We start from the raw sequence: 15,951 nt of genomic DNA on the forward strand, positions 1-15,951 counted from the left end.
AAATGCTTTCATATAACAATCTTATCTCAGTTAAGAAGTGGATGTAAATGTAGAACTCGCTTGGTCACATTAAATAGTTAGTCTCCGCAACCCTGGCGGTTGGTCGTAGAAGTTTGCGCAAAGAAATTATGACAAATAGCTAGGCTATTATGTTTCGTATGTGAAACGTCGTAGCATCACAAACATTTAGCGATACTCCGATTTTCACGCGTGCAGGGCCGACAAACCCGGCATCTTCCGAAGCCAGTCCATCCACTAGAGCTTCTCCTCGCCTACCCCTCCGGTCATGCGACCTCCCCCGTCAACCAATCGGCGTCGTGCTTCACGGCTGCACTCGCCAGCCTCCACGAAATGCCGAGCAGCTAGCCAAAGAACATTTTGCGTCAAAAGCGCGAGCAAAAGCGTCCTCGCGACGTCCCCGCTCTCGGAGCTTCCGTGGACCGTGAAGCCGGAGAGCAATCCGTGGCAGAACCGGCATCTGCCACGACGTGTACCGCTTTTTGGACGTGGTAGACACGCCGGTTAGAGACAGGGTTCCCGGGCACCGAACCTACACCCTCCATGCCGGAAACACTCACCGGCAAGGGCGGGTGCTCGTGCTTGGGGCCCCCCCGGTGCTGCTGGGCCATGCGCTCCAGGGCCTGCCGGCGCCGCTTCTCCGTCCGCTCCATCTTCTCAAAGGCACGCATGATGGCGTCGATCTTGCGCTCCTCCCGCGTCATCTTGCGCCGCCGCTCCGCCGAGCTCTGCTCCTCGCTCTCCTGGTCCTCGGGGACCCCTTGGTGGCCCTCCTGGCCCGTGGCCGAGTCCGAGGCGGGAGACGCCATCGCCGGACTGCACTCCTGGGACGCCAAAGGGTGGGGGCACGCCCCAGATGCGAGCCTCCCGTCAAACCGGTGCAGCGACATTCTTTCCAACTTCCCCTGGTTGTTTGGCATCTCTTTCAATAACCTAATTCCCGGGATTTAGTGAGAAACCGACAGAATCGCTCGGTCGCCCCCGACACAAAAATTACGCGTCGGCCAAAGTGGCAACGAGCATCAGAGAGCGAGCTCCAGTTTTAATTTGTGCTTCCAGTTTGTATTCATGAAATTCATCGCCATTTCTGAGACACAGACCCGGGCTTAAAACACAATATCAGTTTTCGAGATGCCGCATGCCAAGTTAACTTCCAACAGGAAGCACTTCATTCTTCAGAACTGCTGGACACGAAAAACATTGCAGTCGTGCAAGTTCGTCCGCTTCTCTTGCGGGGGTTGTGGTGACGTAGGAACGTCGAGCTCCGATTGGCTCCGAGGCGGGTAGACCTCGAGGCAGCTTGCTTCGAGGCCTACCCACCATCTTTCAATCGCAGCCAATCAAAGTTCGGCGTTCTGACGTCACGACAACCCTGCAAAAGAATCGGACAGACAGCACAGAGTACTATTTTCGTGACTCGTTGTCGCTAATTTGGGCAAGATCTTTTCGCAAACACTTTTGCGAGTTGACAATATTGTTTGGACAATTCCGGCTCTCCTCTGCCTAGCAGAGCGACAAACTTATTGGAAGCAAACGAGAGTCTAAGGCACGTGAAAGGCGTACACTGCCACGCATTCCGTTACCGACAGTGTCCAGAGAAGCCGAGGAAACTTTGGCGGGTACCTGCGGTTCGGCCAGGGCGCCCAGGGACGGCTGGTCGTCGTTGTGCGGCGCCAGTCGCGCCGCCTCCTTGGCCAGCGCCGGTTCCTCCTCGACCAGACCGCAGCTGCTCGTGCTCACCCGGCGGCCACGACGCTTGCGCTCCGCCCTGCATAGCGTTAACCCTCTACAACTCTGGCATCTCATTGTCCATGTACATGACTGCGTCCACTCCTGCCTGGGACGCAATACTAAACTTGCAAAGTTCTGCATAAACAAACAAAAAGTGAAGAAGTGCAACTTTAGCAATAGCACGAGTCATGTGGAAGACACACATGCCATCCACAGTCGTGTCGAAACAAAAACAATTCCACTTTAGGAGTTCCACTACAGTGTAATGGAACTGGAACGTATAGCCCCAATTCTAACACGCAGCCAGCTTTTATACTTCAGAATCATGATATTAACGTGCATTTTGTGCATAAATTCTTATGTGCAGGCAGTTTTTAGGCATATTTTAGGTAAATAGTAGGTCACTCGAAACCCATCTCAAAATGATGTTGGAACACTCACGGAGGAGCGGCCTTGCGTCCCTTGCTGGCCACTCTACAGTCCTCGGAGCCACACGCACAGCTCACGCTGTGGATGCTGCAACCACAAAAAACCAGTCAAGGCACACAAGCGTCATACCAAACATAAGATGGCAGGGGTGAGCCTTCCGCTGTAAAACGGGTCGGAAAAATCGGTGCACGAGCACAGAAACCTCAAACTTTCAGCTGTAACCTTCTAATAAAAGGGAAGTGAAGAGACATTCATGGAGGCACTCACCACTGACGGTAGTCGAAGTCGAAGGGGATGGTGAGCTCCTGCCCCGGGGCAATGTCCCTGGAGGAGACCAGGTACAGGTGGAGCAGGCCGTTGTGCACCACGTGCTGCACCTGCACGTTGGGGCAGCAGGAGCGGCGCACAAAGCGGGCCTCGTTGCCATACTCCCGGGCGTCCACGCACACCGTCTCCTCCTCCGCGCACGGCTGGTAGAACAGCACGAAGGGGTACAGCCTGCATGTGGCCCCACACCCCGGGTAGCCAGGCGGTCTCTGCACTTCCCGGTTGAGTCTTAACGGGCTAAAAAAGAAAGCCTGTGCTCTGACAAAATTATCTGCGAGGGTGAGGAAAGAGGCATCTCGCGTGGCCTGCAGCCACGACTTGCATCCTTTTGTGTTCCAAAGAAAATGTCAATTATCTTTGCAGCAAAAAAACAACAAAAAAGACATTTCTTAAGAATGTTTAAAGCTGAGGTTCATTCACTGATCCCCACAGAGGTTTAGTTGAGCAGGCCTTAAGATCCAGGAACGGTGGCTGAGCACGCACGTCGCGATTTCAGGCTCGAATGACAAGTTGATTGACTTCAACGAGACTAAGTGGCCGCACTACATTTCTGCATCTAAAACTCAATGTTCTTTCCAAGTCAAAGGGAGTGGTTGCATCCGTTTCTCATTCACTTTTTTTAATTGCTAGAAATTAAAAGTTTCGAATTGGACGCATCTATGATTTGCTGATTGCGGTGCCGCGGGTAGAATTCCTATCGCTTTTGACAAGTTCTTCGCAGGTGCAATGGTGTGCGATCGAAGACGATTCCTCCAGCGAAACTGAGCGTGTGGAATCCTGGGAAGAAGGGGGAGGGGAGGAAGGCACCCTCACCGCTTGTGGAACACCGGGTTCTGGTGGCGGAACTGGGAGGCCGACAGGAACTTTCCCCGCACCTCGAGCAGGGGCTGCTGGGGCCCCAGGGCGTGGGTCGCCACCAGGCGGCGCTGCCCTCCCCCGCACGCCTCCACCCGCCAGGGGGCGTCCCCGCCGGCCGTAGACACCTTGCACGTCAGGGCCTCCTGCGAGCAACCAGCACCGCTTCCTCGTCACCACCGTCGTCGAGACAGTCATTGTAGTCTTTCGCAATAGACATATATTTAGGTTGTGCGAATATTCCAATAGTTCTGAATATTATGCAATTCAATATTCGCTTCAAGGTGAACCTTGATATTCATATTTTCCAAAGTTTGGATCGCGGCTGGCTAGCCCTATTAAGTGCGTTTCTTACCGAGCGCCGGTGCACTACGTAGAAGCAACCCCCGTGCAGCTCGCTCCTGCACGTGTTGCTTCTTTGCAGTGCACCGGTGCTCGATAAGAAGCACACTCTACAGGGCTAACCAGCCGCAATGAATGCTTCGAAAATACAACTATTGCAAGTGCATGCTTAGGAGCAAAGCACACTTTCAAAGAGGGACGGTGCACACGAGCACCGGGTGTATTTAAAGAGAAACAAAATATGTTGCTTTCCACACTGCAGTAAAAATTTCAAGCTTAAACTGGCTATTACGTTAGGCAGAGATGCCCTGACGAGCAGCGTTAATCATTCGTGACTGAAGAAAAAATATTTTTACGTGGCAAGAATATTTATATACTCCGTTCTTAGGAACAGCTGGGCATCTCTATAGGTTTAATTTTATATCAAAAGCATCATTTACACGCCATACGAATGTAGACATTGAACACTTCCCGAGGCCACAGTCGATAAATAACGTTAGATTAACCCCTATGAGTTGAGCTGAGATACACGCCAATAGAACGCTGACCATGCTCTTGGGAAAGTGCAGTGAGACGAGATCCATTCTTTCTTCGGCGTCGTCGCATTTCCATTTACTCCTCATTAAATTGAGCAACAAGCACGCGGTAAGCACACTAGGTATCGCTCCACTTCTGTGTGTCCCTTCTGGGAACCGCGCAATCCCACCGCTCGCACATCGTACAAAAGAAGTCCGAGGCACGTCTCTTCCTCGTACGACGGACCTATCACGCTGGTCGTACGAAAACCGTCCACAGAGCAAAACGTGCTTCGAACATCCTCCAAACGTGTCCGCAAATATCTCCGTCGTCCCGTCTGCAGCAAACGCAGTCTTTTGCACGACGTGCGAGCGGCGTGGGCCGCAGCTTTAAAGGGTCCTTCGGGCGAACCCTGCGAGGAAGGGCGGTCTCACGTGCTGTCCGTTGAGCTTGAGCGAGCCGGCCATGAGCTGCACCTCCGGGGTGTACTGGTTGATGAGGGCAGTCTCGTACCGGTCCCCGGGGGAGGCCCCGCCCCCCGGGGGGGACACTCCCGGACCCCAGGCGTCCTGGGCTGCCTCCTCCTCCTGCCATCACCGCCGGAATAAACCCCAAAACAAACTTTAGGAATCTGTCGAACTTCGCCTCGTGGCCTACCGCGACGCATGCGACGAGCCGTGTCGGCCAAACCACCACTTCGCGCTACGGCCAACTGGGAGGTCGCAACTTGCAATAAGCTAAAGGACCTTAGCCCCGGGGTTTGCAACATCTGGCAGTGCACGACGCTCGTTCATTCTAAATGCTACCGCTCTATACACAAGACCGATTGTGGCCAAGCGTCCTCCCGCTGGGCTTCGGTTAAAAAGCAAAGAGGCCAATCGGGAGGCAAATCCAGCGACAGAGACACCGTGACACGGGCTTACCTTGGCAGGAACTTGCGCGAGGCCCAGAAACCGGGTCTTGGGCTTCTTCACCTGCGGGAGAAGCGGCTTGTCAAAACGGGAAGCACTCTCTTACGCAAACGGTTGAGTCGTTACCGCGCGACTCGAGAAAAAAGAAGGGCACAGTTTCGGCACTTACCATATTTTTTAACTTGACCTTTTTCCGTTCGATCCTCTCCTTCATAATTTTCTGCGAGGAGGCGGACAAATAACCTCAGTCAGACTCGTCGACAGAGCCCAGAGTCGCATACGCAGCGTGGCGCGACGTCTAGTGAAACCACTAAATCTGTCGCTCTAATGTGGTTGGTGTCTCGCAAGGTCACCAGGTCGCATCATGCATCACATGATGACCATGATGCCGACAATGTCGTAAACACAGACATGCTAAATCTGGCAGGTGTGCGACGGTTTCCCATGGGGCTTTTTCATGCCGTCGTGTCGCATCCTCCTCGGAGACCCCAGTTTTCAAGCTGTATTCACACACACGAGGGAGAAATCCTGACGATTTCTTCTTGGAACATGCACAACGTGACGCAAATACCGCAACTTTTTGATGTGGCACAGGGACGTCAGCACCGCAGCAGAGGCCTAAAAGAACGCTCAGGCGGTACAGTGACTGTCTACCATGGTAACCAAGGAGAGAGGGAAAAACGGGACGGATGTTTTCCCCCTTCTCCTGGGTTACCATGTCAGCACTAATCCAGCACACTTGCACTTTTGCTTTAGTTTCAAGGACTGCCTAGCGGCTGATCTGTTTTCTTTGACAAATATTTTGCCGTAAAAAGCTCCAGTGCCGAAGGTCAAAATACCATTGAATTCGATTCCCGACACCAAAATTCTTCTCACTGGCATGTCGTCCGTGTGAACGACAAAACGGAAAGGGGAGTTACGATACCCGGTGTTGCCGCGCACATCCCTCCGTCGATTTCCCCCCTAAACACGTTCCGCGTTAAAAGACGTCGGTTCCAAGAGAACCCAGAGTCCCCAAAGGCGAGGAAGGGGGCCCACCTTGGCCTTGAGCCTCTTGGTGGCTGCCGTGTCCCCCGTTGCGGGGTCCAGCTGCCTGCCCGCGGGCTCCTTGCCCTCCGAGCGGCGCCGCTTGCGCCGCACCCTGGGGTGGGCTCCCTTGGGGTGGGGGGCGCCCCCGTGGTCCCCCCCTCTGTTCTCGTCCCCCGGGAGAGCCCCCGCCGCACCGCCCCCGCTCTCGTCCGAAGTCGACTCCACCCGGCTCGGGGCCCCTGCGGGGGGACGTGCGAACCCCCAGGTCAGTGTGCAAATCCCATTGCCCGTAGCGTGAAACAGTCGTTGAAGGAAGCTGGTCTTAACACAGTGTCCTTGGGCTGGCTTTTAAAGGCACACTCCCGACTTGCAGCCGCCTACAAAGTGGCCCTGGAATTGCATTTCACTAGTCCAAAGGTTTCGCAATATTTGTGAGATCAAATAGTATGTGAACGAGCCTCGAGTCTACGAGCGTCCCAAGAGGCTGCAACGTAAAACACCGTAACGTGGCCAGGTTTCTTTGCAAAAAGAAGTCGCTTTGTCTCTTGGGGCGAATCAAATCAACAAACTCCCACTCATTAGGCCAATGCTCTAGCCCCAGCAAGACTGAAGAGGCTTCGAAAGGCGTCATTTCAGCCGCTACAAATCGGTGCCTAGGAACAAGAGTAAAGAAGCGCAAGAGTAAAAAAAAAACAACAATGCCTCAATATTTTGCGTAAAACTGATTGACGTAGAATGAGTCATGCCTTGACTTCACATTCTCCGACGGATTACCCCGAAAGCCTAATGGGCAATACAGACGCAATAGGTCCAAACAGACGGAAACAAGTTGACACAAACGGACTATGCATTCTACGCCCGTTGCCTCATGTTACGCGGCGTCGTGGCCCTCCAATCCAAATACGGGATCTTTAAAGACTCTGCCCCCGGGTGCAAACTTGCAGGGGGGCTCGTGCAGCAAACGAAAGAGAGGTGGAAGCAGACTCACGGCTCATCTGCTGCTTCTTGCGCGTCTGCAGGGTGCGGGCCCGGTGGCGGTCCACCCTGCGAGGGTGGCACCGCTCGCACAGGTACGTCTCGGGAATGCGACTGCGGTCCAGGCCCATGCAGTCCACGTGCTGCCACACCCTGCGCAAACGCAACGGGCCGGTGGGTGTTCCTCCTCCTCCACCCCGCAACAATAAAAAGGCAGAATTCGCTCCAACGCTCGGCAGTAAGAAGCGACAGAATGGATAACTAGACAACTCTCTCGCAGTAATCCAGTTACTGAAATTACTGTCGATAGTAGACGTCGATTCATTCACTGCGTATTTGAGAGTCATGCCCTTGCGCAAACAAGTTTAACTAATGAACTTCACCTCTTCTACGCGATATATTGTTTTTGCGCCTCGCTGTATTGCAGTTCCTAATGTTTTTCTCTTTCCGACGTACACTCCCGCTTGAGCTAGGGTGTGTCTGCGGCGTTAATAAATTAATAAAAAAATCTAGCAGGTTCGTAGATGGCCATGTTGGCAATGCTGCAGTGCGAGGTGTAATGTGCAAGACTGCCAACTGGCACGCAGTGAGTGCCACCTACGAGCTTCGAGAAAAGACCAGCTTTGTTTTCGAGACAGTCTCATAGTTAGAAACAATTTGCGGGTCTGGAAAGTGTCCCAAAAAATGTTTCCGTGTTACGGCTAAACGCGTCACTGGCCCAGGACGAGACGTGAATGAATGCGAATGCAGCAGGAAGTAGAATGCAACTCACGAGCAGTGGTCGCAGCAGATCATGTATTCGTCATCATGGTTGAAGCCACTGCAAAGAAGCAAACCAGTCATCAGCCCCACAGGCTCTGCTTCTGCCCCTTACTGCACCGAGCATTTTGGCTCGAGAAAGGCAGTGTTACGGACATAGCACACGAGAGCTGAAGGCATCTATCACAACCTTACAGACTGTACACACTTGAAAATACTCCTTTCCTATTTCTATTCAGAGGAACCATAAATCATAAATTCCAAACGGAGCTCGGCATTCTCGTTTTCTTCTTTCCCTTCTCCCTTTCAACCCATCAGTCACTGACGAAAACAAACAACAGGGAGGAGTCTCACTTGTCCTGCCTCCAGCATATTGGGGAGGAGGGGTGATCGTGACGCCCCAAACGGTTAACTTTAGAACTACACGGATGGGGACCACAAATACAATGACTCAGCGATCGGCCGACGTAACCGAACGCGGCGTCAGCGTTCGGCAGGAGTTGGTGTTCTCCGGTGAGGGGCTCTTTTGATACCACTCCGGCCTGCATGGACAATGCAGCATGCACTCTGCCCAGCTCCGCACAAAAGCCAAAGTGGGTCAACTCGCATTCTCTGACGACTGCTTTCGGGGTAAATCCGGCACTTAAAGTCACTTCGTCGACTGTTAGTATTTTTTTACATTACACTGTGCCCCATGCTGTATTGTAGAAGATGACATGACATGCCCCGAGGTCTGTGGGCATGTGCACAAGCCTTATGTTGAGTAAACCCCGAGGTGTGGGGAATGGATGGATGAATCCGGCTGAGCCCTTTGGATCGGGCGGTAGCTTACGCCATCTAGCCATTTCGTTTTACCATTTAAGCTTAGAATATTGAAATGTAAAAACTATATTCACTCCGCACTGAAAAGAGAGTGAGGCACTAAAAAGAAAGTGAGGCTATAAAAACCCCTTGCCACTAATGAACAATGGCAAGGAAACAAACGGGTCGAGCGCCCCCTATAGTTTGATCTCTTGCCCAATAGCATTCTGCCTCGAACAACCTCGTGCGAGTGCATGCAGCAAGAGCACGCCGGAAGGCACGGAGCGCGGGCTGGAGCCGTTGGAAAGGAACACTCGCTCCGTCGGCGACTACGCAAGGAGCAAGAGGGAGAGCCTCACCATATGCAGCGTGTGACGCTCTCCTCCGCGGGAGAGGCCCCCTCCCGCTTGACCTCCTCCAGGCACCCGTTGGGCAGGGAGGTCGGGGGAGGGGCCTGCTCCAGGGGGGTCCCCCGGTCCTCGCTGGACAGCACCCCGTTGACCCTGTGCACGGGGGCCTGGGGTGCCGGGGGAGGGCTCTGGGGGGGTGTCGGGGGAGGGGGTGCTCCGTAGTTGTGGTCCTGCACGAGAGATGGGTGGAGCACGCGTCAGACGACCGACTCCACTCAGACACTCGACTCCTCGAACGGCCCTCGGTGCTGAATGCTGTGGCTTGCACCATTACTCACAAATCATTACTACTACTACTACTCGGACCGTTATTGACTCACTACTAATACAACTATCGATAAGGAGTAGAGACACCTTTACGTCTCCCAAGCATACAAGTGAAGAAATGCGAAAGAGCGACATATATTAGCATATTTCCTACGTCTCCTGGAAACATTTGTGGGTTGCCTGGCACGAAAGGAAAATAAAAATAGCACGAAAGCTTGTTTCCTACGCTCTTTGTGACCTCTTTACAAATTGCTCGAATCACAAATTTTTAGGCGCCGAAATGACGCTGTAAGTTTTTCGCCGCAATAGACCGATCTCACCAAGCGTTTGGCGCATGAGTGACGCTGCCTTAACTTTAGTTTGCGGGAGACGGGCAGCAGTGCACGAGATGGCTCGTGCTGCCTCGTGCTCTGCATGTGCAGAGCTCCAGCCAGGTTGTTGCACTTGCAGGAAGACTAGTGTTCCCACAATGCATTGCGGCAGCGGCGGCATAACCAAACTGTCTGGTGAGATCGGTCTCTTAGCCAGCTCAAAGTTTCCAGAGACCTGCAAACTGTGGAACCCTGGGGGTCTTTTTCCACCACAATGTACTCACAAAACAGAGGAATGGCAGACTCTTTGTGTCTTCCAGAGAGATAGGAGTAACAAAACATAAAGAAGGTAGAGCCTTCACGACGGCACGCTCAGACTACAGTTTAGACGAAAATTATTTTCTTAGACAATTGTCACACATTGCAATCAGTGTTGCAACTCAAAATTCAAAAACCCGCTCCAGGAATAAAAACAAAAAAAGATTCTAAAACCGCTAAATTTAAGGCACAGGCCAAGAACGAGCGTTTTGACACCATGCTTCTACGAGTTAGTTCCTTCGCGAGCGTCATTCTCATTGGCAACGATTCTATGGCACTAACTTACCACAAAAATAAAGCTATTTATAATCGATAAATGTACACTGGAGGACATTCTAGACTGCCAGAAAACACGCCAACACGACTTGAAAAACCGCCGAAAATCCCGCCAACCGTAAATTCTCCCGCTAGGAAACTCGGAAAACCACTCAATTTAGCGGAAAAACCGGCGAATGTTGTCGACCACTTGCCTGGTAGGGCAGGCCGAAGCAGTTAGCGTAGCCATGGTGGTGCAGGGACGACGTGTGGGGCTTGTGCTCCCGCGGCCGGAGGGGAGGGGGCGGCACCACCACCACCTGCGGCACCACGCCCGGCACCTCCAGGGGGGTGGGGGGACCCCGGGCATCAACCCTGCAACCAGGACGTCAGCTCACCCGACCAAAGTAGCCCAAATATCTCGCTGTTACTCCACAGATTACGGCACTAGCCAACGAGAATCAATCACCGACAAGAACCAATCACCGACGTAGGCCACTCCTTGCATTCATTAAGCTGTCAGCGACGATGCGAGGTTTCATTCCCCCGAGCTAAGAACAACGCAAAAGAATTAATCACGAGGCACCAACCACAGTAACTCGAGGGCTGCGTTCCTTAAGGTATCAGTAACAACAGGCCATATTCCCTAATCGATGTAGCCACGACCACAATGCCTACCCACTTGTAGGCAAATGTAATCTGTGACATTTTACGTTTGCAGGCTCCTCTTGTTTGTACAAATCTTGACTAAAAGCCAAACTTCCACGCGGCAAAAAAAAAAAAAAAAACGGAAAAATTTCTCTTTGCAATGTTCGCTCTTTGACAAAGCTTGTCGACTGTTCGCCCGCATTTTTCGCTCCAAGGAATTCAACCTTAATATTGTGACGAAGTATGGCCGAGACGTATTTAGGCTTGGGACTTTCCTCGCGAGACAAAAGAAGCACACGGGGAAGTATAATGCTTTCCCAAACATGGCAGTACGACCTTCTTGTAAACAAAGCTGGCACGTCAACCTTTCCTCGGAGCATAAGCATCGCCCACTAAAACTCATGAGCATACGGCTTGGTATTTTGGGATTTGGTCGCTCAGAACTTCGGTGCAGTTGGCATTTTTAAGCCTCACTGTTGCCAGCGCCTCGTCACCCGCAGTTGTACATCTTTCCATATAGAGCAACAGCTGCCCTCCGCACGTTCCACTAAGCTTTTTTTTTTCCCTTTTGTTTTTCAAGATTCTTGTTTGCAGATAAACTTAATTCTATTACCGTAATCCAATACTGATAACATATTTTCCATTGTATATGTTGCGGTCTTTTTAAAACATTTTTTTTTGTGCATTTCATACAGCTATGCGACTTTTACGCATTCATTTCTATTTACAGTGTGACGCCATTTTTTTTATGCGCCGTGCGCCATCTTTTGTAGAGTATCGTAACTATGTAGCCATAGGATAATGTCGCCTCTTCCAGGAGGCACTGTTGTCGCCGCGCTCTTCTACACTTTTCGTAACTAACTTGGAAAGCGAGAGGTATTATAGTTTCCCTGAAGCGGCTCCATGTGGATAGGCAAGACAGCGAGAATAAAGATGCAACAGCACATTATCGACGTTGCTTAATACAGCCATGGTTCTGTATTCTTGTGCAACACGGCTGGTCCCGTAACGTTGAAAGGTAAGTGGGCCAGTATACACCCACTGCAGAATATTTTCTTGGGTCTTTCTTAGTTTCCGTTTAATGCGCAGTTTTTTCTGCCACGCTCCAGCCGTATTGCTGCATGTAAAAGGAAGGATTGTGCCTAACCAATCTTTTAGACGTACCGAAAAAAAAGTATGTCAAAGTTCATCTTTCTGCCTGTGCATTGATGCCCGCATCGCCTCCGGGACCTCGGCAAGGCTAGGCCTAGCTTGGTTCACGAGTGTCTAGCTCGTTAAACTTTCGTTCCCTCGACGTGCGTTCGCTTGAATAAAGCAGACTACTTTCTCATTTTGTGTGTTCTATGTCCTTTTGCTGCGGAACACTCCACTGCCCCTGCCAGACAGAGCTGTGCTATGAGCATTTCTTGCGAGTCGAAACGTCAGAGTTGTGCGTCAAATGGAAATCTAGCAGACTGTGCGAAACTCCGATTTCCCGATACCGACGCGCGTGAACTAAAAAACTTCCTGCATGAACCGTGCAAAGAGGTGAGACTTACACAAATGTGCGACTTATATACCAACTTTTCCACAAAAGCAGCTCAAATGTGCGGTTTATAGTCCGGAAAATATGGTACATGCATTCACCACATGCCGGTACAGGTGCACAGGCCCTTTATTTCTACTTAAACAAACACAATTCCAATTTTTTGTCCGTTGCATACTACCTCGGATAAAGTTACCAGAAAAATACATTTCCCGATTCCCTAGACTTTTTCAAACATGACTTGTCGGAACCACCCCGCCAATGAGCAGGCGATGACGCACACACTGCCCCAGGTGCAACTTAGAGCTATTAGACGCCCTTGGCTTCAGAGTTCCAGGCATCTCTTCCCTTAAGCTAGTTGCTGCCAGTGATCTGAAGCTTTATCTGTAACTTAGACCAGAGTAATCTAATTACTTCTGGAAGTACTAAAATTACTCGTAACCGTTACTACCTTTCCTAATGGCAACCTTTGTTTCTGCGAGTTTCCTACCTAGAAATCTTCGAACCGAGTCTCAGACAGGAAAATGGTCTACCAACATTAATGGATCGAGATAAGTAACCAATCCAATACCGGAGGTTACGAAAGACCCATTTTCAATCAGACAGAAAAATCCTACGTTTTGGAAGTCCTGAAGTAGTCGGAAAAGTGATGGCTGCTTTTTCCAGTAACGGTCAATTACTTTTCTTCTCTAGTAACCTAACTGAACACTTTTTAACCAAGTGTAACTATAATTGTAATCAATTACCTAGACCGCCTTTAGAGTCCCTGAAGCTCTCGACCGCCAGTCAAGCCAAGCAATAAAATGTTTTTTAAATTAATGCTGGCTGCCCCACAAAGTTAAATAGAGCGAACCCTGTGCACCTAGTGTGTAGAGTCGTTTATTCTCCGTTCCGGAGCTTCAAAGTTGGTTTGCACGCATTTACCTTTCTCTCATTTACTCTATTGTAGAGGTTTGAGAGTATTGGAGATTTCGAATATGAATAGAATATTTTTCGTATTTATTCTGAAATTTCCAAATATTCCGTCATGGCCGAATATTCGGACAATGAATGAATATTCAAGCAAATACCGAATAATCTGTGCGCCGCACATGTTCTGAACATTTGGAGCTTTCTTAAAAGCCATGTTTACTTGTCTAAAATTATGGGTATTGTAGCCATTTTCCTATAAACCCTCACCGTTTCTGTTTTTACTCAGAACTAGTGTTTGCATGATCCTGACGCGCCCCCAATTTTAATGCGCAGACAGATTTAGCTCCCGGATATTCGAGAAATTGCTGCCGATTCTACCGCGCAGGAAAAATAATGAAGGTTGAACACATACTTCATAAAACGGATTTTATGAAACGCAGGCCAACACAAAAATAAATACCGTGCACTAGTCGCCCTAGTCAGGGTCCAACGATGGTTCTTCGCTGTCCGCAGAGGTAGTCGGTACTTTTGTCTAAGAGCATCCTAAGTGCCGCGCTTCTTGTGCATGTACAAGTGTGCGACCGTCGCCTCTGGGAGGGTTCTCTTCCAAACAACACTTTGCGAGCTCCTCGGGTCGCTGGGACTGTGGGCAGTGCCGTTATTATCTTTTCCTGCCAGCGTTATGGACTTTCGTTTAAATAAAGCCTCCTAGTGAAATTTTTGTTGTTTTTCCCCACTAAAATGGCAGACACAAGTCCCTAGACCCCGAGAGAATGTGCCTGATACGGATAACAAAAAGGCCAATGTAAACAAATAATCACAATGGTGATGGGGCTGGTCACCTTATACCGAGTATTGCGTTTTTCTTTCCAGTTTCGATTCCTGATTTCATCAAAAAGCGCACCAAATTTTGGGCACCGATTTTGGCGGAAAAAAGTGTGCGTTAGAATCATACAAACACGATATATATTAGCTCACTACAAAGAAGCAGTTTTGGCTTTCGTTTTCCCAAGCCTGCATCACGAGTCCCTTTCCTATCGACCTTATATTTTCTGCTGCAGGAGCAGTTGTCACTGCGAAAAGGATGCGATTTTACTGAACATCTGGAAGAACTAATTTTCTTGTATGACAATTTGAAATAATTGCATTAGCAGTTGATATTTAACTTTCTGACTAGTCAAGGGCAATTTTAATTATTTTCTTAAAAGGGTCACTACCAGCTGTTTGTGTGACAACATTAGAGGTTGCATTTTTACACGCTATCTAGACATGTGCAGTGTTGTACGCTCTTAATTTTTTTCAATTTTTATAACTTATCAGTGGCACCTTTTGCCCGCTTTCATGTAAAAGTTGACAGTTGATTACTAGTCAAGGCATCATAGCTGTATTACAAGTTGCATTGTTTATATGCTGCCCAGTCAGGTAGTGTCATTTCCTTGAATTTGTTACCATCATTTTTGGTTTTGAAGGTAATAAATAAAAGTATTTGCCTATTTTCTTCTGTCATTTCTTAATGGTACACACATATTTGATATATTCCGACGTTCATATCTATTTTTTTCTAATATTCATATTCAAAAATTTCAATATTCGCACACATCCAGAAGGGGTTCCCAAAACGTCCGCGATCGAGAACCACCGCTAGTCGGTTGCAGGTTAAGAACTGTGCGACAAGGTGCTCCCACAAAGCCCTCCGCTGGAGCAGAGCAGACGCCGGAGAGGCGGAAACCAGCCATCTTGGCGAGCAGAGAGTTTCTCTTCGTGAAAGGGACTCGTTGCGCCACGAGGGCGGCAGAGCTCACCCGGGTAGCAGGCTGCTTGGAGGCTGCAGGCAGGACGTATGTGGGGGGGCCCCCCCATTGGGGGTAGGGCCCCCCAGTCGCGGCTGGGCCTGAGACTGGGGCAGGGCCAGGCTCATGTTAGCAGGGCCAGGCCGCTCCCTGGGGCCCCTCCGACGGACCCCGCCCCCACACGGGGCTCCCCCGCTGCTGGGCCGCTCCCCCACTCGGGGCCTCCGCTGCCGCCGCCACGGGGGCCGCCGTAGCCATGCTGCTGCCCTGCGACACCGAGGGAGGGCGTCACCACCCCGCCAAGCACACCTCTCCTACGGTACTGCGAGCGAGCTGCAAACAATACTGCGGTGCCTGCAATGCGTCTACGACCGTCTGCTGCGTCCTCAAAAGTGGTCTCTCGATTTATGTCTCGTGACGTCCTACAAGGGGTCGCTCTCTAGTTTCACTGTCGATGGAAGTTTCGGCAGCTAGGAGTCAGGAAGCCGTGACAGCTACGCTCGCACTTTCTTTTAGCCGAAACTCCTAGCACCGAACGCCGCAATCGCGACATCTCACAGCGCGGCATGCCGGCTCTTGCTACGTCGTCTGTTGCCGCTTTGGAACCACTTTCGACGTGTCGGCCGGAGAAGATGCTGAACGCATCAGTTGGGGATGCATTCGAGGCAATGCAGTACTACAAGACCTGGGATGCGCCTTGAAATAGTATTTGGTGCCCCGTCAACCTTCTCCACACGGACAGCAGAGGGATGGAAATCAAAAGCGCATTTCTGAGGGTTAGTTCCGGTTCCGAGCCACGTGCAAGGAGGGTATTTCTTGTCC

The 15,951-nt window shown here is 50.7% G+C and overlaps 1 protein-coding gene across 4 annotated transcripts in view; it reads right to left on the reverse strand.

The window, feature by feature from the left end:
* The window catches only part of LOC8034700 (inactive histone-lysine N-methyltransferase 2E), a 38,116-nt gene that overhangs the window by 16,721 nt on the left and 5,444 nt on the right, over window positions 1-15,951 (reverse strand). For all 4 annotated transcript variants that reach the window (XM_040499693.2, XM_029977356.3, XM_029977355.4 and 1 more), the window contains exons 2-15: window positions 15,142-15,396; window positions 10,470-10,629; window positions 9,053-9,273; window positions 7,906-7,953; window positions 7,147-7,286; window positions 6,168-6,397; window positions 5,299-5,349; window positions 5,142-5,192; window positions 4,653-4,805; window positions 3,319-3,506; window positions 2,446-2,676; window positions 2,191-2,265; window positions 1,642-1,786; window positions 579-842 (exon numbers count right to left, since the gene is read on the reverse strand). In XM_040499693.2, coding sequence (XP_040355627.2) covers window positions 579-842; window positions 1,642-1,786; window positions 2,191-2,265; window positions 2,446-2,676; window positions 3,319-3,506; window positions 4,653-4,805; window positions 5,142-5,192; window positions 5,299-5,349; window positions 6,168-6,397; window positions 7,147-7,286; window positions 7,906-7,953; window positions 9,053-9,273; window positions 10,470-10,629; window positions 15,142-15,257 — 2,073 coding nt within the window. In that variant the 5' untranslated portion in view covers window positions 15,258-15,396. The remainder of the gene's footprint in view (window positions 1-578; window positions 843-1,641; window positions 1,787-2,190; window positions 2,266-2,445; window positions 2,677-3,318; window positions 3,507-4,652; window positions 4,806-5,141; window positions 5,193-5,298; window positions 5,350-6,167; window positions 6,398-7,146; window positions 7,287-7,905; window positions 7,954-9,052; window positions 9,274-10,469; window positions 10,630-15,141; window positions 15,397-15,951) is intronic.

This window comes from Ixodes scapularis, unplaced genomic scaffold (assembly GCF_016920785.2).
Source record: "Ixodes scapularis isolate PalLabHiFi unplaced genomic scaffold, ASM1692078v2 PGA_scaffold8__174_contigs__length_109621045, whole genome shotgun sequence".
NCBI classification, from domain to species: Eukaryota; Metazoa; Arthropoda; class Arachnida; order Ixodida; family Ixodidae; genus Ixodes; species Ixodes scapularis.